The 25,834-nt window shown below is 30.3% G+C and overlaps 2 protein-coding genes across 5 annotated transcripts in view; one reads left to right on the forward strand and one right to left on the reverse strand.

Annotated features, from left to right (window-relative positions):
* Nucleotides 1-1,187: 1,187 nt before the first annotated feature.
* On the forward strand, nucleotides 1,188-6,273 carry LOC111043014 (A-kinase anchor protein 17A). 3 transcript variants are annotated; one of them, XM_022327786.1, is made up of 7 exons: nucleotides 1,188-1,559; nucleotides 2,401-2,624; nucleotides 2,703-3,338; nucleotides 3,423-3,630; nucleotides 3,698-3,760; nucleotides 3,821-3,905; nucleotides 5,342-6,273. In XM_022327786.1, the coding sequence occupies exons 1-7, from the start codon at nucleotides 1,545-1,547 to the stop codon at nucleotides 5,908-5,910; spliced, it is 1,800 nt and encodes a 599-aa protein (XP_022183478.1). In that variant the 5' UTR covers nucleotides 1,188-1,544; the 3' UTR covers nucleotides 5,911-6,273. The 3 variants fall into 3 exon arrangements, with proteins under 3 accessions (XP_022183478.1, XP_022183479.1, XP_022183480.1); XM_022327787.1 differs by having other exon boundaries at nucleotides 1,188-1,478; XM_022327788.1 differs by having other exon boundaries at nucleotides 1,211-1,294.
* Nucleotides 6,274-6,543: 270 nt separating this feature from the next.
* The window catches only part of LOC111043023, a 37,211-nt gene continuing 17,920 nt past the window's right edge, over nucleotides 6,544-25,834 (reverse strand). The window contains exons 3-7 of one of the 2 annotated variants that reach the window (XM_022327800.1): nucleotides 19,361-19,471; nucleotides 18,385-18,525; nucleotides 8,989-9,139; nucleotides 7,227-7,442; nucleotides 6,544-6,763 (exon numbers count right to left, since the gene is read on the reverse strand). In XM_022327800.1, the coding sequence (XP_022183492.1) occupies nucleotides 6,672-6,763; nucleotides 7,227-7,442; nucleotides 8,989-9,139; nucleotides 18,385-18,525; nucleotides 19,361-19,471 (711 nt within the window). In that variant the 3' untranslated portion in view covers nucleotides 6,544-6,671. The remainder of the gene's footprint in view (nucleotides 6,764-7,226; nucleotides 7,443-8,988; nucleotides 9,140-18,384; nucleotides 18,526-19,360; nucleotides 19,472-25,834) is intronic. The other variant, XM_022327801.1, reaches the window with a different exon arrangement.

Consider the following 25,834-nt stretch of genomic DNA (forward strand, 5'->3'; position numbering starts at 1 on the left):
TCTTATAAATAATTAGCTTATTGTTTTCCATCCAACGGAAATAACTCCGTCTCTTTCTTTTTATTTATTTATTTATTTATTTATACCTATAACTATTAGGAAGGTACTTGTTGTGATGGCCCCAGGATAAGCAATATGATCAAGCGAGAGCTTACAATTTATTTTGACATGATATCGATACGGATTAGAAAATGATCTATAACACCTCTCAGCATAAATTGTATTTGTATACTGTTGAAATAGAATTGTAAGTGTCCATGTATTTACAAAATAGTAAAGCTTGATGCACTACGCTATAACTATACACTCACAAGAATGTACCTACTAACAAACCAAACTTGAGCAGTTTTAGTTGTAAGAGGTTTAAAGGATACTCATGCCCAGTGGTGTATTTATACATCTTGTATTTTGGTGGTGGGAAGGGCGTGAGTGAAAAAAATCTAAGGCATCTACAAAAATAAAAACGTTTTAAAGTATTTGTATAATATCCTAAAAAAGAACGTGTACACGCATAAAAATGTAGGCGAGTTCAAATTCAAAGATTATAGAAACGTATATGCATATGGGTTTCGGGCGAGGGAAGTTCCATACGGATGAACTATAGAAAGCGATTTCTATAGGGCGGCCGCGAGCTGAGGCCAGCTCGGAAAGGGGAGGGGACTATGTCATCTACGAAATGTCTGTAGGGTCGCTGGGCTCTGGTCGGCTCGAGAAGACTTTCAGAGACACTCTCATAGAAACAAATTATTTTCATGGCCCACTCACATATTATACAAAATTAGATGACGATTTGTACGCAAACCGTATATATGCATTATATTTAAAATGCATAGTCGATTAATATAATAAATGAATTATAAATGCATATTTATAAAGTTGTAATAATTATGAGACGATTGTCGTAGAACAAAAATTATTATTTGACAGTCGTGTAAACCTACTAATACAGTAATGCCTATTAACATCAATAAATTTAATTTTGGCGCGCATTCTCGGATAATGTGGACAGAGTGACGTATCGACGTAGCATACATGCGCAGAACGAAAACGAGACGTACCAGTGCATATTTTAGCGACGCTTGCATCTAAAATAATTATAGTATCGTGAAGCATATTATGTTGGTGGCATTGATAGGTGATAACTTATCACGGTAAATACTTTGGTCTTTGATTAAATAATAAAAAATCTTAAATTATATTTTCTTAATTTTTTTTAATAATAATAGTTCCAATTGGCAACGCCAAATACTATTGTATATAATATTTTCGATTATTGACTAGGTACATGTAAATTGTAAGTTTATTTACCTGTTTACACACCACACTTCTCACAAACAGTACTATTTTTTATTTAACCGTTTGCTTAATTCCAGTTCTCATTTATTTTCGTTTTTTACGTATCAGTGTTTATGTCTATTTTTATAATCAATGATCATTAAAGAGTAAGAAATCTATGAGGAAATGTGTGTATTATAATTGTAAGTCTTGCTTATGCTAGGACCAGAATGTCGACTACCTAATTTGGCAGTGTATTAGTCATTAAAATGAACTCAAAACAGGTTAATTACATTTTTAACTATAACAATGTAATACAATATAATTATTTAACAGTCCTAACTTTAAATTGCAAACATTGATGGGACTGATAAGCCTAAGAGGCTTCTGATGCTAATAGATATCTGAAATAAATATTTTGCTGTAATTATTTGTGCTAACGGTGTTTGTGGGAATTTACATAATGTCATATCTTGTTCTGACATTGTGTCTAGTTGGGCAATATTAGAATTTGTACATTAAAACCAGTTTAAATAGGTTGAAGAAATAATGTTTATATTTGTTGATCATAATATGTAAATTCAGTACAATTTTTTTAAAATTATTAATTAATTTCTTTTGGTTAGTATAATCCATCTTAATATCTATTGATTGTAAATATACTATACCATACCATTATTCATATTAATAGATATGCTGCTAATATTAATATAAATAAATAATAATACTGATAGCTAAAATACATTTTGAAACTCTGAACTCAGTACCTATTGATAAATCTTTGCGTTTATAATATTTTGTATGATATTTTTGTTTCTTTAAGTGTTATTTTAAATTGGAAGTGATTTTTTGGTGGCTGGTCTGAAATATATAAAATGTTATCATGATAAATATTGTTAATGATGTTTAAAAAAAACTTTGGTAATTATTATACTAATTTAATTTTAAGTCTTTTTTATTACATTGTTTATCTGATCACCTAAACAGTTTCAATAAATATTGGTGAACAGTGTTCTTAAATTGAAATTATTAAGTTGCTAGAATACATTTATATTTTCATACACCGACCACCTAATTCACTTATTTATCAAGTATTTCATACATCCCAAGGATATTATATTGCAGGCTATATTTGAAACATTAGTAGATCAATCAGACGCAATTCCATTATGTCCTCGTCTAAATTTATTTCTGAAACCTTTTGCACGGATTATGATCACTGTTCAATTGGATGGAAAAACCAAGACAACAATTTCCAATTGGCAAATCATGGAGCGCTTAAAAGAATGGATAGATCCAGACAAGTTTTCTCATCTTTGTGTAGCAAAAACATCTTCGGAATTAATAAGGTTAGTAAATATTTTCAATGTAGGTATCTTCAAAGACCATATTTATGTATCAAATACCTATTGTTGATTTGATTTTAGGTTCGATGCAGAATTAGCAGACCGTTCTCGATTGTCAACAGTATTATCCCGTTTGTGTGATAGACGAATAAAATTTCCTGGATTTTCTCATCTTTTGACTGTACGTGCTATTGAATCTAAACCAAATTTTCCTACTCGTCATAATTGGGATTCATATTTTCGTGATAATAAAGATATGAATGAACTAAAACCAGGTGAGCGTCCTGATACTTTACACATTGAAAATTTACCTTTGGAATGGTTAACTGAACCTGGAGAAAAACATCCAAGTGAAAATATTCTAAAAAAAATATTCAATGGATTCGGTGAAGTAGCCCGTGTTGATTTGCCAGCTGCTGATCCATCAAGAGTTATTCATGGAGTTGGAATCTGTGACGCGTACATACAATTCAGAGACTATTCAGCTTTTGCTAAAGCGATGGATGCATTACGAGGTAATAGATTGGCTTTAATTACGGATACAAAAGCACTAACAGCTAATATCAAAGTTGACTTTGATAAAACAAAACACATGACATTAAGTGCGATTACTAAAAGACATGAACGCCGTGATCGTTTCCTTATGAGGAAAAAAGTAATCGAAGAAACAGAAAGATTAGAAAAAGCAAAGGAATTAAAAAAACGAGAAGAAGAAAAGTAAGATAGTAATACCTAACTAAATGTATAATTTGATAAGACTTAATAATAACTATATACATTTTTTTTTAACATTCCTTTTAGTAAAAAAAAAATGTTTGAACTGGAAAAAAAAAATGAAAGGCGTAAATTACGAGAAGAAAAGCGCAAAGAAAAACGTATTAAGCGTTTAGCTGAACGAGAAGCAGATGTAATGAACCAAAAAATAGCAACAGAAGAGAGACTTCTGTTAAAAACACAAAGAAAACTAGAAGCTATACATCTACTGGGAGAATTGTTTACACGAATTAAGGTATATTTAAAATCTTTTTAATAATATTTTTTTGTTAGTTAATTTATAAACTAATTTTGCATTTTAGTCAAATATGAATTCTAAAAGTAATGAGGAAGAAAAATTTGAAAAAAATAATAGCAATACAAATGTAAGTTATGAAATATAATATTCTTGGTAAATTATTAACAAGAATTTTAATTATTTTTAGAATGTTCAATGTAGAGATATTGAGTCTACTTTCAGACAAAGAATGATTGAAAAATGGAAACCATTTCAGCATAAAATATTAAAAAGTAAATTTTATAATTATAAGTTTATGAACTGAGAAGTTAATATTTTGGTTTTACATGTTATATTTATGTCAGGTTGCATTTTTCTTGATAGTCCATTAATGTACAGTGTCAGAAATGCAATAAAAGTACCTCATTACTGTAACAGAATTACTTTTTTGTAACGCTTTGCAATATTTCATTATAATTTTTTGCAAGTTTATTCCTTTCAAAAAGTGAATCTACTAGGCAGCGACCGGTTTACATCTTGCGACGTGCACCTTCCATATAACGATATAGGTAGTTTTGCCCGGTAAAAGGGCAAACAAATCTTGCAGAACTGGTATATTCTCTTTTGAAACGGAGTATAGGATGTTATGAGCAATAGAAATTATTTGTGATTGAGAAATAAAATTAACTACAGCTAGTCACAATAACTCAAAACACTTAAAAACTCTTGAAAACTTCTCCCCCTTTGAGGTTAGGGTTAAATTTGAGTTAGATATCTCAAATAGTACTTATATCAAAGTTTTTTCCTCCCTTCAATTATATTGTGGCTTGATTGTATACAAATATTTATAATGAGTATATTCTTTCAAATTTACCTTTTTCACACAATTCAGTTTTCAATGTTTTTGGACTAACATATTAACTTGCATTGTACTTAATTATTTCATTAAGATTTTATTTGAGTTACGAGTAAAGTAAATTGATTACTCTTTAAAAGTAACTTAACCCCACTCCGCAAATATAACATAGGAAAATACAACGCTAAAGCCTATAGTACTTGGTACTTTTTAAGAGGTCAAAATTGAAAATTCCTCGTAATTTTTTAAAGCATCTTGAAAAACAAAATATATTTTTTTTCTTGTAATTTTCACATAAAACTAATTTCAGAAAAAGTCAATTTTTAATTTTTTTGGTGTAACTTAAAAACTAACTAAATACAGTAGACACATGAAATGTTCACAAATTCTTTAAAACAGCATTTTTTATCTATGGTAACATTTAAAAAATATAATAAGTTCAAAAATATTAAAGATATAGTCATGATTACTTTTTATAGGCAATCAATGAAAAATTCATAAAAAACTCGAACATTTTAAAATTATTTTTCAGTTAGAAAATGGTACAAATTTTTCTTTCCATGGCTAACATAAGAAATTTTATTGAAAGATTACCCACAAAATGTTTTATCTTCTAGCAAAAATATAAAGTTAGACCGAAAAGTAACATTAATTTTCTATGAGCAATTGAATTAAAACATTTTATGATATTGGATTTTCACCGGTAAATTAATGAATTTCGATCTATCAATTTTTGATATTTTGTTGTAAATTGTATTTTTTTGTTCATTGCAATTTACATAACATATTATCAGAATATACTTTATGTAATATTTATTATTTTATTATTTTATAATTATTAAATGCACTTTATTACTTAATTTTTTTTTTCAGGTTCTACAAATAATAATGATCCTGAAAATCGCAGTTATAACAATGACCAAAACAATCGTGGCCGAGGCCGAGGACATTGGAGAGGTAATCGCGGCGGCACACATCAATATATAGGTCGAGGACCATACCTAATGCCACCCATGTTTGATCCAATGCAGTTGATTAATTACGGACACAAGTATCACAAGTACATTCAAAAACTTAACAAAAAAACAGAGAATGACAGGAGTCGGAGTCGTAGCCGTAGTCGAAGTCGAAGTCGAAAACGAAAGCGATCATTTTCCAGTAGAAGCTCCAGAAGTTATAGTCATAGCCGAAGTCGAAGTCGAAATAAATATTATAGTAGGTCAAGAAGTAAGAGTCGTACAAGAATAAGCAATTCAAGAAGTAGAAGTCCATCAAAAAGTAAGAGTCCTAAAAAATCCCACAAAAGTCATTCAGAGAGTAAGAGTCGAAGTAGAAGTATTAATAAAAGTTCAGAGAAAACAATAGAAAACAGTTCTAAACATAAACGTAAGAAAAAAAGTAAAAATAAGAAGACTAAAAAGCTTAAGAAATCTAAGAAATGATATTTTATTCAAGAAGATATGTCCTTAGAATTGTATGTATTTAATAACCATTCAATCATACTTCTGGTTTTAAAGTAAATGCATAAACATATTTTAACTTTACTTTTAAAAGTAATTCCTGTGAGTGTCTTGACGACAGTGCTGCAGTTAGGCATCCATCTATCTGCAGAGAATTATATATTACATGTCCTATTTTCTAGGCTTGTGTAAAATTGTTTGCCCCATGAATTATGTTGGGACATATCACAAGTTAAAACAAAACTTGGAGATGTTCCTGTGAATTATTTTTCGTTTTTGTAATAATATTACTAATATATTTAAAAAAAAAGTGAAAAAGTAAAATTTTGTATTGTATTTATTAAAAAAAAATTAAATATACCTAAATAAATAATATTATATTTTCATGAATTTTCATGAATTTACATAAATAATAATCTAATGAATAAAAATAAATAAATAAATAAAATTAATTGTAGCCGGTGTGCTATGTACAATATTATAGAACATTTAAAACGCACAAAGCACCTTGTTTTACATTACAAAAAAAGAATTTCGTTCATATTATTGTATTTTTGTGTGTTGTATATTAACTATTTCTATTTAAAAAAAAAGTAAGTATTAAATCATTATTAGGTAAAAGAAAAATGTTGAGCGGCTTCATTACATTTTATTATTTTAGTATTGTTTAATAATAAATATAATGTATTTGCTAATCGAATTTTAATTTTATTCAACCGTTTTCAGTATTTATGACGAATGGTCTAAGACTGTTTACTTTTCAGCGACTCTTCTGCTTGCACGGATTTGATAAACTGCATGGCTCTGCGCCAAGGAAATGGTGGCGACGATTGGCCTGTAAAACATTAACAACTTATGAGCACATCATACTATAAGAGTTGTCGAGGACGGCTAATTTGACACTTCAAGTCATTATTATAAATACTAATTTTTATTCTCCTGTTGTAAGAACATGATATTATGATGCTTAGGTAAGTCTTATAAAAATGTGTACTCTTAAAAAATGAAAATAGAGATGGGTCGTAGCAAATGGGTCAGTGGAGGATTAAACCTGTTGATACGGTGCCTACCCTATACTAATTAAGGGGCTCGAATAAAAAACTAAAAAGTAACGAGGAATTACTCATCAAACTTGGGGTATCTCGAATTGTTGACATCGGTGAACGGTAGGGAATGGAGTTGTTCGCCCAAGTGTACTTTACACACAAAATCTTAGTAATATCACTAATATAGTGAGGTAGCGAAGCAAGCTCTAAGCGTAGATACACTGTCGAACTCGGGTCGAGTGGTTGACTTACTTTCCGAAGACCTCCTGTAGTAGGCTTCCAACGATCGGGGGGTCCTCAGGGGCCTTGCCCGCCGCTTGGTTATCGGCGCTGGACTGGAATGGAGCGGTGGCGCCAAAGTGGTCTGGTGACCGGCTCCTCCACCGTTCTTGGTCACGCACATCATGCCGTACACTCTGATTCCGGGGACGCTGGCGTACGTCGGCTGGTCGTGACTCATCGGGCCCTCTGTACGAAAAGACGACTTGACGTGAGTAAGCATATTATACAAATCGTGAACAATGTCGTAATGATATAGGTAAGTTCCTTGTATAAAGAGTACATAAATAATACTATATAGACTTTAATAGCCTATAAAAGCCTCGGGTAATATGAAGAAAAAATGAAACTGCACAGCGCAAACGGATCAGTTAACGCGCCCTACTATTGTTGGAATCCCGAATTATATAGGTGTATGTGCGTTTAGAGCTTTCGATTCAGAAACGTTTCCAGTTAGAAAATGTACACTTGTACAGATAAGAGAACATGATCCAAAGAGTTTTTTTGGAATTTCACAATGGACATCATACGCGCTTGCGGTGTATTAAACATATTTAATATGAGAAAAAAACGTTTCGCATTCTAATGAAATTCGTTTGTGCTTTGTGACTTGACAAGCGTGGCCATATTTTCGTTCGATAATGGATTTTACCGATTTCTGATTTATCGAATTTCTAAGCAAGTAGGTACGTATATTAACTATAAGCCATATTTTCGATAATATCGATTTTTTATACAATTCAAGAAGTGTCATCCTGCGGTAACTGGAACAAACTTTTTTTTTCCAAATAAAAACCATGATTATAGTGTAAATTGTAATTCAATTATTATTTTTTAAATCGTGATGCATCTGAATCAAAATTCGAACTGGTAGTTTCTGAGTTTTTAAAGTGTATGTATATAATATAATAGTATAATAGGTAGCCCTTAAAAACATAAAATCTATTGTGATATTGAATCTAGTATTTATTATACCCATTCTGTAACTCAATAATTTTTAAAAATTATAAAATGTCGATGGAGATGGATTGATATAAATTTGCTACCTACCTATAGGTACTAACATTACATTTTCAAAATATGATCATTGACCTTATAAAAAAAGGGTTGGTATAATCACAGGACACTCCTTAAAAGTTTTATAAAAAATCCAAATATATGAGAACATGGTAGTTGTATTATAGCAGTATGGGTATTATTATAAACTCTAAAAATCAGAATGTAAATAAATGTATTACTTAAAAAATAAATGTGGGTGAGCATATTTTTAGTGAATTTCCCTGTAGAGCAGTGTTTCTTAACCTGTGGTACGCATTCCACTAGTGGTACTTTTAAAGTTCACAAGTGGTACACGAAGAAAATGACTTTTTATAAAAAAAGGGATGGCTCACAGTCTACATTAAAATATCAAATATTTAATTATTTTTTTTGTGCATTAAATGCTTAATAATATTGTTATAATTTTGTAGCTTCTCATAAAATAAAATTTCATACATGTGAAATAACGTATACATTTTGTGATTTGGTCAAATGGTACATGAAAATGTTCAAACTGTGTAGGCAGTGGTACGCGATATAAAAAGGACCAGAACGCCTGCTGTACAGGACCTTTTATAATATATTGTTTCTTTTTTTTTCGTATACGAAATTTGCTTTATTGAACCCACACGACTGTGCAAAATCACAATGGTCAATATATCTATTAATTAATCTATTATCATAAATAATATCATACCCAGCAGATTGGTGTGCGGACACCTGCAGATGACCAGGTAATGCGACTTGCCGGTGCGGACGTTTTGCAGGGCCAACAGCGACCAGTCCCTCGGCGAACGGCACGTCCTCATTTCAGCCACTGGTTCGCACGTCTTGACCAGCGTGAGGATCTACGCGTAAAATAACACATAATGTTGAATATATTATTACAGTGAATATATTATAGTGTTTATTACTATATGGTTCAATAGATATTGACACTGATGATATATCATCATAAAATAGTGGCACGGTGTCAGTGTGTCACTATAGTTCCCGGATGCGTGACCACTCGGGTTCTTAGTGACGAATCCTAGCCTGCACACATACACGTGTTCCGAACCAACCGTACTTTCCCCCACAGTAAAAATCGGCTAAAAATGACTTTAAAAAAAAATTGTTTGAATAAAGTTTACCTCTCGGTCCCCGCCCAGCATATTTTTGCAGGACCACTTGAGTATACACACTCAGTGCCGTCCCTTGAACAATTTCTATAGATGGAATAGATGGAGTATGAGCATGGGACATCAAAGCGTACATATTTCTACGATACTACCTAAACCATGTAAGTATTAATAATGTTCCTATATATCACGTAATTAGTAATTATTAGGATTCGGGGCTTATTGCACACAATTTATAAGAAATATGCACTTAAAATAATCGAAATATGCGCGAAAATATGCAACTGGATAATATTTTTTAATGGCAATTGAAAAATTTGATTTATTCATTTTAATTTACACAATTTTTTTTATTAGCATTTTGTTGACAACAATAACGCTATAAACGATAAGTCGATAACCGATAGTATACACAAGAACAATTAGGTACCTATTTTCGTAGTTACCCTGTCCCGACTCATTCTATGTTTCAGTATATTGACCGACGCATGAAAGTAAAAAAAAATAATGTTAACCTTCAAAATAAATTTACTTAAAATAAAACGAAAACTGCGTAAATATGCTACGAATAACAATTAAATTACCAAAGTTTGTCAAATTTTGCTCGGAAAACGGCGAAATATGAGCGAGAATATGCAATTAAAATTTTTGTTCGTCAACCCCTCACGACTTTAAACAAATTTAAATCTCAGTAAGACTATTCTGCAGACATTATTAAACAACATGCAAATGCAAAAAGTTCCGAACCCTAGTAATTATGCATTTATATTGGAACATCGTACTATACTTACGTCTGTTACTATTGTATTGTTGCATACGAAAAAAATGCATATGGTTTGAGGCCGTACGACAGTTAGGTAGGTACTATGTGTATTATAATCATTTTACTATCTATCCAGAATAATATCATATTTAGGGCCGTAGGCCGTAGGGGTATGATGGGTAACGTGTCTGAAACGGTATAAGCCAACGGGCGAGACCAGTGACACCTATATATTGTACTGCAGTGGGAACAAAATATGTACCAATACATTATTATCGATCTTATAAAAATTATATACCTACGTATCGGCATGTGGCTTGATATTATATATTTACACACTTAGTCGATTGCAAATATTGGATGAAGGCTAATTACAAAAATATCGCAGCGATTTTCGTAACCGACTTGCACATACTGCATACCATCAAATATCAAAATTCAAAGAGCATGCCTCGTGCCTGTACATTGTACAATATTACGTTAACCGACCATATTTTTGAAAACACGACGAATACCTGCTTTCCGGAGGCGTCTACGGGAAAACTGACTATAGTAGCAGGTTGTACGACATAAGATAGTTATACATTATAATGGTTATGGTTAAGGGTTTACGTTCCTGAAAAAATGTTACATGACTTTGTACATAATTCGTTGTGTAGGTACGTGTATTTAATATTTATGACATCGATCAATGAACGATTAATAAATAAGCAATAATAAATTATATCATGGATAAATGTAGGTAATTCTATTCGTGTCCATACGATTTTGAGTAAGTACCTACCTATTATTAATTCGTGAATAACCTAACCGTCCTAGTCTGCGCCATTCGAACAAAATAAACTTTTTCGTTTTGAATCATTGAATAAAGTACCTATACACTACCATATTAAAAGGATGAAAGTATGAAACCTATATATAATACCTATCAAGAACCACATCAAACAACGATATATTACAGGTAAAAAAGTTACACCGTAATTTTTTTTTATTAGTACCTATCTACTATCTTTAGGTACTACGAACCTCCCCTTGGCGTTTTATTATTTTAAGTTAGGATATTATACAGAATTTAGATACATATAGTAAAAACGTATAATGAACTTTATTTAATTTTCAATTTTTTTGTTCTAAATGTTTATGTACATTTATGTATTGCCATTAAAAAAAAAAAAAATTAAAAAACTAAAGAAAACTTTAAATATCTATAATAATGGCTGAACAATATTAAGTATAGAAAATGCAAATACTAACTACGTTTGATGAAAAAAAAAATGTATCATTGTAAAATCAACATCAATAAATTTATGATTTGTTGCTGCGTTCCGAATTCAAAACAGCTCAACCATATCAGGCTTAGGTCTGATGCATTTAAATTTACTATACATTATGAATAGTATGCTATTGCCTATTACAATATGTGATGATCAATTTTTTAAAATAATTATAGGTTTAATAGTATTCGGAAGCAGTGTGTGAAATTGCGCGAGGCTCAACATGGTGTGGTGCGTATATTTGTTGTTTTTATTTTTTATTCATTCTAGAAACATGTCGAAAATCTGGAGTAGGTAGGTTAACCTAACCAAAATGTAATGAACGCCAATAATCTATGTTGTTTTTTCTGTTGCTTTTTTTTTATTTGGCTTAAAAGCGTTTTAGGTTTTGTGACTATCATTACTCAACTTCCAATGTTCTAACAAATATCATTTCGCGTAAAAATATTAATGATTCGTTTTCGAGACGGCACTACAGTTTAAACTGTATACTATATTAAAATACTGCTATGACATGTTTTTGTTTTTAACGTATAATGTTATAATCCGCATAGATAATTTTGTGAAAAAAATAAAAACCTACATTGGGGTTTTTATTATTTTTTTTCATTTTTATTCGACATGTATGAATGAACTTAACTACCAGAAAATAAGGTATAATATGAAAAAATGTATTTGTGATGTTAATATAGAGATTATATTCAAATTACTACACTGATAAACGGCATACATAATCATCAATATTACTAACGTGCATTGATTTTTTTTTTAAGTATAGGTACAATAAATGTGAAAAAACAAAGTTTCGTATGGCTTGTCTATAGCTGGTAGGTACTTATTATAATACTACAACGATATATTTTTTTCGTTGTCGAATTAGGATCTGTGAATAATATTATTGAGCCCAGTTATGAAATATTATTTAAATTACCACAATCATGGTAAACGATTATTTTATGTTCGATTTTTAAATTGAATTTGTCACGGTTCTCTCACCGCTGACCAAACTATTTTCAGCTGAAGGAGTATTTTACACTAATACCCATTTGTTTAGTTTTAAGGAATTTGTCATGTATGCAATTTAAAAACAGACATATTATGATTATTTCTATTTGTGTACGAAGTTTAAATGCGTTTATCAATTATTATTATTATTGTTACCTATCTAAATATTTGAAAAAATTATTAAACGTATAAATCTTTGAAAATTAAAAACCAAATATTGAGTTAAAAATTAAGTTAGTAATGGAGATATCTATGTACTATTTCGTAATGATGATTATAGAAGTCCTTCGTACAGGATTGTTACTTATAGCAAAATATAACAATGTATAGGAATATCTTAAAGTTTTTCCTATTCCATAAAATATATTTGTAGTATTAAATGTGTTATAACAGGATTGTATTAAGTTGATTTCTTTGTACCGAACTACTTTACTCTACATTTTAATCAAGTGTAAAAATGTATTTAAGATGACGTCAAATGTATATAATGATTAGTTATGTTCTACCACAACCACGATGGTTATCAGATTGTTGGAATTTAAATTACCTGTTGGTAAGTGAACTTGTTAATGCGTATCTACCTATAAGTTTAAATTCTAATTACAATTTATATTACATATCGAATGGGTGGCAAAATTAAAATAAATGTTTGCAGACATTGTTGTTAAAAAGCATTGTGATGTATCTTTAGTTGTTTCATTTTCTCCATTTTATATTTATTCTAATAATATTATAGCATATTATGCAAATGTAATCGTGTCTTATATAGTAAATTATTTAGTACCTACCTATAAATGTATTATATATATTTTAAACTTAACATCAAAATATTCAAACCTCAACAGATTTAAATCAATTAAAAATATATTTTATAGAAGGTAGCAAATGTTTGAATTAGTTACAAGTTTTAACATTTTTTCTTGTTGGCTTGATATGATTAATTTACGAAAGTAACTTGGCAACAAACAACAATGATATATGACAAAATAAATTATGCTTGAATTACAGAAAGATAATTTGCAGTCATTTGTATAAATATAATATAATAATTGACTTTATAGCATTAACGGATTTTGAGATTTGTAGACAGATGCCTAATTTCATTAAAAATGGATTAATAAAACTGTTTTTTTTTTTTTAAATATTATGTAGGTACAAACTTTTCTATAGTTATTATTACTATTCTTGTCAACTGTAAGCAATACCAGTGAATAATGACCGTAACTGTTTTATTTTTTTATCCATGGCAAATGTTATAGAGACTTATGAGTATCTATTTACAATTATTATTGTTGTATAACTTTGTGTATTATTATTTATTTATATAGGTTACGAGTGTATGATTGTCGACTCGTGATTTATTACAAACAGTACTAACCTAACCTACCTTTGTAGGAACTAAACAGTAGTTAAATGACGTGTATAGATTAGTTGTTGTACCTATCGCTAAAATGGTTAAATAATATACACAATTAATAATAATATTGGGTTCCTACTACAGCGAGTACTACATCTAAACAGAGGCGGATTTTGAAAAAAAAATCTCAATGGGTGATTCGTATTTGTTCACATGCAGTAGTATAGACTCGAGGTATGCTGCAAATATGATTTAAACGGCGTGTTTATATACGTTTTCTCGATGGTTTTTCATGGCTAGATTAGAATCGGCTACCCATACTAAAACACAGTACCTACCTAGTACCTATCTATAGTGTATTGTGCACGTGTATAGGTGTGTATGTTTTCCGGAGACACGTGAACAAAAGGCATTTCGTGTACCTGAGCGTGTAACCGTTTGTTGCGGGTGAGTAAAAGTTCTAGTCGAATGGTCGTGTTAATAACGACCGACGTGTCTGGGTCGAGGCGGTGGCGATGCCGCCGCCGCGCGTAGCGGATGTTACCGTTTTCACCTTTTTGGCGGCAACACATATTATAACAAGATTTATGGTCTCGGTTAACGCTGGCGTGTGAGTGTGGTGCGACGCTTAATGTACCTACCCATATACACACATATATGCACACGGACACATAATAATAATAATAATAATAATAAATAAATAAATAAATAATAATAATAACAACGCGTACACGACTATTCGTGACGACCCGTGCGGCGGCACCGAGCGTTTGCGTATATACGCGTTTATGTATATATAATATATGGTGAGCATATCTAGAGTGGTCTTCTACTCCTTCGATCGCCACTGAAAGACTGTGTAATAATAATAATAATAATAATACACGCATATATATATTTATATCTAATATACTGCAGCAGTGGACTAAATAATATAGTATAAACATAATATAATAATATCATGGTATTATACCGGGTTAAGGTTATGGGCACTGCTCGGCTCGCGTTTAGGTTCGGCAGACGACGATAAAAAAGCGGGCTGTACCTATATAGGCACTCGGGGAAACGTTTGCACCACATGTGGTCTCGCCCGAGCATTAGCAATTCAAAATATGGTCGCGGGGGCGGAGGGAGTGTGCGAAATAAGTGGGTCGTGGCCCGGCGCGCGATAGAAAAAAACGGTACTCTCGCGGCTTTTTTTTTGCCTATTTTTTTATTTCATTTTTTACCTCGCCGGTCGCCACTATACATGCACGAGACCAAAATCGCACGATTTCACGACATTTTCAACACCGTACCTAATGCGTGTACTAGCCATAATAATACATACACATATCTATACAGTATAATGTATAATATTATGGCAAAGCGGCGGTGGCGGCGGTGGCGGCGGGTATTTACGCGCACGCGTATATCGTCGTATACTACGCGGAACTATGTTTTTTAATGCTGATTTTGCTGCTTTTAAAGTATATATTATAAGAATGAATACATATGTTTTTATTAGGTATATATAGTTCGTAAGTGGCCAGTGTAAACGGTAAAGAGTTTTCGTGTTCTGTATTTATTTATTTATTTGGTTTTGACGGGTAAAATATATTACAATCTTTCTGGTGTAATAATATTATATTCGTAATATAGAAAAAACTATTAACACGTAGGTTTGGGATATATATATATGTAGGTATATAATATATATACTTGCCTGGCTGCCTACAAAGATTAGCTTAAAAGAACACGTTATAACATTGTTTAATATAACATGTATTTCAGTGTTTGTCAAATTACAATAATAAATCTATCTGCAGAAGTGGCATTATATTGACCAATCATAGGCGATGACCATATAGACGAAGGGTGGCCAGTGGCCACTAACATTAACTTTGGGAACCGCAAATTTATAAAACTAATTCGAGGTGACCCACATTGTAAAGTAATGTTTATAAAATGAAGATACATTTTCATTTTAAATCAATTGAAAGAACTCTGGAATGGTCGAAACACACGGTGATTATTTTTGGCTACACATATTAAAAGCTCCCACCGCCGCTGCCGTGCCAATCTATACCTAATAACGACTAAAATAATAACGAAACCGACGACAATAAAAACCACTATCTTACGGTTCTTATGAAATTATATATTTATTAATTTTAGACTATAAGTATTTTGCAAGAGCCGCACGAAATTGAATTAAGAGCCGCATGGGGCTCGCGAGCCTCGTTGTGGCCACCCCTGGTATAGAAGGTGAAATAGTATTAACATATAATTTTAAGCTGTAAGTCTATTATTACCTAACCGTGTCTAATGTCAATTATATACCAATGTAATAACCTGTACTTTGCAAATAAATATATTCTTGAAATAAAGAGTTAACATCAACGATGTATTCATTACAACAGTAGGAAGGTATAACTATAAGCTTTGAAACTTTGAAAGCATTGATAGACTATTGGCTTTTTCTCTATACTAATGAACCTTTTTTTTAAAAAATGATATAAGTTTTATTGGAGCTTTTTTAAAAAAATAAACTAAAATATTCAATTTTTTTTTGTGTTTTGCAAGTTAAGTTTAGTTTTCAATTCGTTGAATATTTATAGTATAATAAAACTAGTTTCAAAATAAAAATACTTATGAAAAAAAAATTAAAAAGTACCTATCTTTAATAGTTATTGACATTGTTTTAAATGAACACTGAATATAAGAGTACCGTTTTACTGCAATGCACATGCCACATATTGTGTGTAATGTGAATATTGAATTATGTATGCAGAAACAAACAATGGTACTTCCGAAAAATACGCAGTGATTCCGTATAGTGCGAATAGTTCAAGAAAAAAACGATATCTTTAATATTTGTTTTGTCTTGACAGTTTGAATATACGGTAGGCACTAGGCAAGATATACCTACTTATTGTTATTCAATGTGCATAATATGCGTTCACTAAAAAAAAATTAAATATTCAGGTTTGTTTTTTTACCACGCATCTTCTTATTTATAAATCGAACAAATTATTTAATAATATTTGCTTGTTTGTTTTTTATAATATATTCAAAATGTATAGATGATAAGTTGGTCAAGACTCAGCAAATTTAATGACATGCCTGCCAACACATCAAATGTAATTGAAATAATATAAAGTTATAACCATTTTTTTCACTACCTACATAACATCATTATTGACATGATACACGGTACACTATAGGCTTGTAATAGAAATGCTAAAAGTATTCTTTTATTTTATTTATTTTTGTTCTCATCTTCTCATCATATAATTTATTTTTGTGCCTTGTGCCTCTTTGCGATATGCATATTTTACAAGTCGTATGAGATGTGTGTAGTATATAATATATAGGTCATAAATAATAAATATTATAAATACATTTTTTTAACTACAGTTAATAAATATGTTTTAGATTCTATCAATCGATGTACGTAAAATATACGTTTTAAAAAATAATGGAACACATAGGCCATATGATTTTGAGGAGACGCAGTGTATTGTTTTGTTTATTATCATATTTTAAACTATAGGTAAGTATAACAGTAATAAACCATATATTATTGTTATATGACAATGAAATCTGATCATCAAGACACCCAATAGAGTAGTAGACATATAGTTCATACTTCAATAGAAGATTAAAAAAATTATATCAAGATGATGTTAGGACACTTATAATGTGCATTTAAAAATAAGTCTGCACATTAAAACTACGAATGTAAGAGAATTTAACGCATGTTGCGAACATGTAAGATTCGTTTTAGGTTTTAACTGAAAGTTTTTGTCTAGTTTCCATAGGTATAATGTACTTATAAACATAGGCGCAAATTGGCTAAATTTTTTGGGGGGGACTCAAGCTCTCCTCCCCATAGCTATAATATAAGTAAAATTACAGTACTAATTAATAGATTTTTAACTGGGGGGGGGGGAACTAAGTCTCCCTCCCATATTTGCGCAAATGCTTATATATAGAATATATGAAAATATGACATTATGTCATAGTATGTATATATTAAATTATAATATTATTATCATGCTTACCTATACAAAATCGTTTTAAAAGTAAGGGTAACACTAAAATGGATACGTTTAAACAATAATAAATTCAATCCAATGCATATCGTTCATTATAATCATTTGGTTTACAAAGTAATATCTATGCAGTATCTGTGTCTATTGTGTATAATAATTGTTTTCATTATTAATTTTTTTTAAATATACACACGCTGCATCCATATTAAACATATTATTGTACTTACAATTTACACACGCACAGTTAATGACTGGGCCGATGTGAGGACAATATAATTTATTGCTAAATGCTAATGAATGATGATAATAGTTTATTGTTCTAACTGCAAGAGAATTGATTCTTCCCCATCTGGCATAATTGTTAGTAGTAGGTTCCTATACCAGTACCTAGCCAAATTAATATTTCATCGATGTCCACTAAATACAATCGATATAGGCAGATGATAATTATATAGTCTAATAATTTAAATGGTCGCGACTAATACCTAGGTAGGTATGTGAACAATCCCGAAATAATGCAATTTATTTTCACTCACTTTGCCGGTTGGGTCCGTAGACAGTTCCGTAGTGTGTAGGTCATCAGCATTCAAGGATGCCGAGCACGGCTCTTTGTACCTGGACGGACAGGCGCATAGTGGCTGCGTGTAGTTGAGTCTCACATATACAGCATTGCACACCTGTAGAATAAAACGTATTCATTGATAACTTGTTGACCATATTAATTAAACAATATTAAAAATACAAATCCAACAGCAAGCGGTTGAAAAACGTTTGAATTTTTTTCAGCACAAAATACAATATAATATTAGGTACCTATGTTATATTATTTGTTGGCTCATATATGACAACACAGGTGTGGGTCGTAGATACTACATATTTCGGTGTTTGAATTAATATTAATTTTTAAACAATAACGTGAAATGACCATTTTGATTAATTATACTTGTTAAATGTGCACAGAAGTAGAATAAAATATAAAGGTGATATAGTGTTGCATGGGCTTTCCCGCCATTAGGCGATCCTCAATTTTTAATGTTTTAAAATATATTACTGTCTAACACCTTTACTTGCCAGTATTAAAACTATTATAGTATTATTGCAATTGTGTATTTTTAAATCTATTTAACAAGTCTTATAAAAAAGTTACGTTACATTAATTTTGTTATACGTCTATATTTTTTAAATTAACCTAACCTAATAAAAAGTTGTCTTAATGTAATTTAGGAATTTATCGAATATATTGACATTGAATTAGACATTACACATTAAACGACTGACAACCGATATCAGTTGATAGCACACAACACCAAAATTATTTAGTCGGTGATCTCAGATTTCGGTAGATCGCATTAAAGTAGGTCCCTACCTAAATAATAATTTTTTTTTTAAACTAATTTAAACTAAAGCATTTAAAAAAATTAAATTCAAATATAATATTAAATTGCATTACAATTCTAACTTACAAATAAAAAAAATTATTTTATCAAGTATAAAAAGTTCTAATAATATTACCTGTTGAACTGCACACTCGGGTAGAAGATATATGTGTTGGTTGTGTGGATAATAATGGTATTTTGTTGGTTTTAATCCTTGGTTAGGTGTTGCTGATTTATTCGTTTCCTGCTAGAACAAAATAATTAACTAATTAAATATTATCTATTTAAAAATAAATAATATTACTAAATTGTCTATAATTATAGTTACGGTAAAACATTTCCGTAGATCAATTTAACAGGCAGTATTGATTATATAGTATATACCCGTACAAAACCTATACTATAGCTGTATATTATAATAAACATAATACATATTTTTTTATTTTTGTTTGATGCAATATTTTTTTTTGAGTATGTAAATAACTAATATGATTAATTATTAGATAACAACTACTTATTAAAAAGTGCTTATTTATTTATAAATTTCACGTCACGAGTGTGCCTATTAAATCGGGATAGATACTGAAGTGATTAATATTGAGATCCAACCAATATTATGATTTTTCTTATACCTAACATTTACAGTCATATAAGTTCATTTTATTTTATCCATCACACAGTAATGCTCGGTAACAAGTGAATTTTTATCCTTCTGTAGAAACAGTAAATTACCGTTATTAAATATTTATTACAATAATATAATAATATTATAACTTATATGTACAATCAGTTGTGTCATCGCAGTTCAGATAATTAGAACGGAAAATAAAATAATAGTATATTATGTCCCGCTGTACCTATCCGTACTTTCTTTGTGTGCCTATATAATACGACCACTTTCGCTGTATTGATAGGTTTCGGAACCCAATACATATACTGCCCCAGTACGGCCGAATGTACGCAGCATTGGACTCGCGCCTCCTGATAATCTAGGACAATATCTTGGAAATCCTACCTGCAATAATTATTACAATGCCAGTACTCAATTACACCTCTGTTCTTGTTATAGGTCCGATTCAGCTATTCATTCGACTTGTTAACACCAACGAACAATATTGCCCCCGGAGTACACGCCGCCGTGGCCCAGTTATGTGGGCGGCACCCGAAGCCTAAACGTACGTATATATTTAGGTAGTGTCATTGTCAGTGTGTACGTATAGAAACTAGCCGGACATGCCGGAAATGTGATATTCACAGTAATTTCTGTATATATACCGTATGATGATGTGACAAATCCGTGTTTATTTGTATAATAATACAATCATATTTGCAAATATAGGTAGGTTAGGTACCGTATAATGGTGTGACAAATCCGTGTTTATACGTCTAATAATATAATCGTATTTGCAAGTATAGGTAGGTTAGGTACTCGCGTGACCCGCGCAAAAACGTTTTCTCAAATATTATAGGTATGCTACATTTTAATGACGTTTTATTTTTATTTTCTTCGTTACACAAATACCTAGTACACAGTATTGGTATAAAATATTAGTGTTATAACATCGCTGTGACACACTTGAACTTCTTCTTCGTTACAAAATTAGTTTCGGTCAATGGTAATTTTCTAACGATGAATCGATGATTGACGGGTATTTTGATTTTTGGCATATTATATTTAAATGGCTCAATGCAACCACAGTAATTTTCTCATCATACGCGCATAGTCATCGAATTATTGTTGTTATTATGTGTATGTTATTATATTATTATGTTAATATAATGATTAAAGTTTAATAGGCAGGTATGTCGTATTTGTGATGAATTGACATTTGTTGTTCTGAATTTTTTTTCGAATTCCATTGATTCTTCTCTATTTTTAATAAAATGTCAATTTAATAAAATTACGATAAATATACATAAATACGTTATTGTTTAGACAATTAATATACGTACAGTGTTTCATTACTATTTTAGTATTTGATGATTTATTTTGTCTTTGAATCTTGAACTTCTAAACTTAAAGGTACTTGACCGACTTAAATAAAGACATATTTCCTATACATGTAATCACGTAGGTAGGCACATTGAATATTGTATCTGAAGCGTTTGAATAGTATTACTTTTTTATATGCTAAATTCCGCTAACTTGTGGAATTTATCACATTAAGTGAATTTTTAACAATTCCTCTACAGATCCTATTGCACATCTAATTCACGTGAAATTACCATGCCATCGTGTGAAATTTCATGTTTAAATCCAGTGGGCGTGTAAGATTTGTGAATTGTTATAAAACGACAACAGCATAAAAACTAACAATATTAAACGGTAATTTAAGACTGTATCGCAGCGCCTATATTTTGCAATTCACATTACACTGACCGAACCAATCGATGGATTTTAATCCATTCATAAAATGTTTTTATTTTTTTTACAAAAGGTTCGATCACTTTAATCAATGAAGTCATTAACGTGATTAAGCATTTAGTGATTTAACGGACTAACAAGTATTTTTGTTTTTTTTTATACAAATAATTAGTCATTGCGTTTATTAATAGTTATATAAATAAAAAACGAATAAGAGATAGATATTCGATTTTGTTACGCTTATAGGTATTTCCGTATATTCGTACAACAATGCACCTATAATAGGTATACGGTGTACTTACTAATTTATGTACAAATATATTCATAAACATTATATTATTTATCATCTATTAAATACTCATTTAAGTCGGTTTTAATCTATACAAAAAATTAAAAGATATATTTTTGAATTTCTAACAAACAATCATTTCAAGCAAAATATTTTTTAAACTTAATAAAGACACACTTGTATTATTTATTGCATATTTAGAACAATTGTGAAGGAATTTAATTCAATTCTTAAACATTGTAAATTGTAATCTTTCGATATTTTGATTTTAAGTAATTTATTAATTTTACTATTCCCTTTTATATCTACACTGCATGTACCAAGGCATGGTATAGGTATTCATAATTAATAATTTATAATAATATGTAACTCTCTACTTCCAACACAAGCTGTTATTAAAGGAAGTAGATGTAACAATAAACTTGTTTCTTTCAAAAATAAATGATAAAATAAATACTATCAGTATACAAATTATTGAATTTACGGTATTGTTTAGTTGTATAGGTAGATTATAAACATAATAATTACAATAATTTGAAAAAAATAATTTTTACAATTTAACATATCCAAACAATTGCAAAAATATTTGAAAAAGAAAAATTAACTTTCGAGTACAATAGCAAATATAGAGTTATAGTTTGCAGGACTAATAGGCTATATACATATTTTATTATAATTTATATTAGGTATATTAATCTTTCGATGAGGGATTTTTTAAACGTTTTGTATGATTTTAGACCACTATGGCACTATGTTTTTTATAGTTTTAAAAAAAAGTGACATTAATGTTATTTCATTATATACACTAAACTATTGAAATGTTTAAAAGGGATAATTGTTCAGGTTATTGATTATGTATGTATTATAAATATTTAACTGCATTACCCATTTAATATTAATTTTAAAAAAAAAAGTTTGTTCTTATAAATCTTTAACTATACCTATATACATTTGATAATTGAATAATAGACTGGTTTATTTCTTGCCGAATATAAATTTCCCATGTACAGATAATAAATTGCTCGTAAACCGTCGGATAATCCATGCGTGTTAATGTTAAAGCAACAGCACGTGTGCTTAATGCGTGTACGTGCACGGTAGTTGGCGCCTGACGTATTAAAAATCAAATTATTTCAAAAATATTTATTTTATAACAATATTAACATGAATAAGTTGTACAATTTTATAAGGATAGTGCATAATAAAAACGTATTGTGTATTAGTGTCAGATATATCGGTGAACGTCGTAAGGTTGCATATTGTATGTATTTATACATTTTATACATCTATAAACGATGGCAGCAGAGGAGTAGTATTGTTCAAACAGATCCTTTTAGCTCTGCTGTCGGTTAAACAAGAATATAAAGATATATCGGGGGGACGAGGTGACCGAGTGGTCTGACGCGTCCGCTGCGACGCAGCCGATCGCGGTTCGATCCTCGGCCACCGGGCGGCATTTTTCTCCGGACAAGTCGCGGTGACCGGAGAACAAGTGCCGCCATCCCCCAACCGGGCATGGCAGAAACCTACGGGTGCCCAATAGAAATTCTGCCAAAAACAAAAACACACACGTGTTCCCCCCCCCCTACAGTCCCAAAAACTCTACAGTACCACACAACCTACAGCTAATGGCCTCAGTTGCCGAAGCTTAAATCAAAAAAAAAAAAAAGATATATCGGTAGAAGGGGCGTGATTCCCTCCCTCCCGGGATGTTTTTGACTAAATACCCTTGGGTGCCTATAAAGTATAATAATCATATTATATATAGTGAAAATACTTTTTTTATTGACAAATACAAATTTACCTTACTGTTTTAACTTTAATGTTTAAATAATTTTCTGTAACACTTCTAATTTGTACCTACTTTTGTTGTTTTCATTTCATTGTGGACTGTGGTTCAATTCATGTCTTGAAATAAAAATTTGAAATTTAATCTATAAATGAATATGATACATAATAGGTATATATTTCATATTATATTGTAGGGGAGCCTTCAATGGGTGACTTCCCCCTCTCCTGACTTAAATCTCCTTTTATTTTTTATTTTTCATTTGATATACTTTTTATATTTATGATTTGTATAATTATTAAATAGGTACTGAATATAAATTTACCTGGTACCTATGTCACTATCAAAATATATATTTAAAAAATCTATTGATAACATTATACCTATACCTTTTTCAAATAACTATATTCCGTAGATTTTATATGCTAAATTAAATATGCACATACCTACTATGCACAAGTATAATAGGCATATGAATATTTAATATAGACATGTAGTCTATAATTGGTTTTAAAAGAATTAATTTTGTTTTGTTAATATCAATTGCATAGGCTAATGAACCAGTTAGACTAAGCCTATATTTTTAATAAGAAAACAATTAATTATAGTTCCAATTTATATTCATCCTATTCCATAGTTCTGTTTTAAAAATACAAATGTTTATTTCAACTTATTACATTTAATGGTTACAACTTACGATTATTATTTATTAACAATGTTTATTTCCGATTTTATATTCTTGGAAAAAATCTTAGAAGTTATAAATAATATTTATCATAAATTGCAGTAAAGTTCTTCCTTATTTAACGTTTAGAAGCTAATGATATGCTGGTTCATAATAAGACGATGAGTGTATTGATATTTTTTGTTTCAGTTTTAATTTTTAATTTTTTAGATTTTTCAATATTAAATTACAGTAACACACTAGGCATATCTCAATAATATTAATATATTTTAGTTTAGACTCACTTTGAAGTCTTTCAATTATAGGCGATTCAAAATAATGTCCTAGATACAGGACTATACAACGATGTACCTCACGGTAAAACCCAAAAACCGATTTCTCTGTGCTGGAATTTTATTGACCAGTGAACCTACTCATAGAAGCCCACACGTACGCAAACTTTCCAGAATCCTCATAACTGCTGGACCGTATAATTGGGTCGGTTAAGTAATTAAATCAGATGGTTTTCGCTTTCGCACGATGCAGCGTCTATATAGGTAGATGGACGTATAGTTTGACGCTGAAAACCTAATCGAAGAAACCGATTGCTAATTTAGTTTATGTTGTTTTTTTTTTTAATTTACCACTTCATTTTTCTCTGTCCCTCGCATTGTTTTCGACCGAATAGAAATTTCGTTGATTGGTCGAAGGCGTACTCGACCGTTACACAGGGGTTAATGGATTTCATGGAATCAAAGATCTCTCGCATGCCGTTTCGTTTGTTATAGGTTGGTTATTCTCAAATATTAAGTAATTATACAAATACACGCACGTGTATGCATTTAGCATTGATGTAGCGGCTACCGCACAAATTGTTTTAAGTAGTATAGGTACAGCATATAATTTGAAAAAACAACTCCAAATGAAAATAAAACTGTAAATAGAATCGAGCAAGATGTTTTTGTATTTTACGGTTGTTATCATATGAATCGTAACGGAACATTTATGTAATTTCTCATATGTATTCTTATAAATTAACGTCTTTTAAAAGAATTCGCTCGAAACGATAAGGCAAACGTCAATATATAAGTAGGTACAGTTATTACATATTATACTATTGTCAAGTGTCAACTGTTTTTTGAATACCGAATTCAACATTATTTTCACGAAATCAAATAAGACATACACGTAGTACACTATTTAATATACCTAGTCTATTAGTCTATGAACTATTTGAGATTTCCTTTTAAACTTTTAAAGCAATGAGTTTTAATATAATATACGATATATTTTGTATGCAGTGATTTACCTATTTATTTTAAACATTAGCTGTAGTAATATGAATTTTGAGATGGATATTAAAATGCCAAATCTCATGACCAGTGTTAAGTATCTTTTTTATTATTATTTATTGTTATAATTATTATTCTCAAAATTAATATGCGAATATTATGAATTACTAATATGACATTAACATAGATTCGTTTTACTAAAATGTCAAAC

The sequence above is a fragment of the Myzus persicae genome, unplaced genomic scaffold, assembly GCF_001856785.1.
Source record: "Myzus persicae strain clone G006 unplaced genomic scaffold, MPER_G0061.0, whole genome shotgun sequence".
NCBI classification, from domain to species: Eukaryota; Metazoa; Arthropoda; class Insecta; order Hemiptera; family Aphididae; genus Myzus; species Myzus persicae.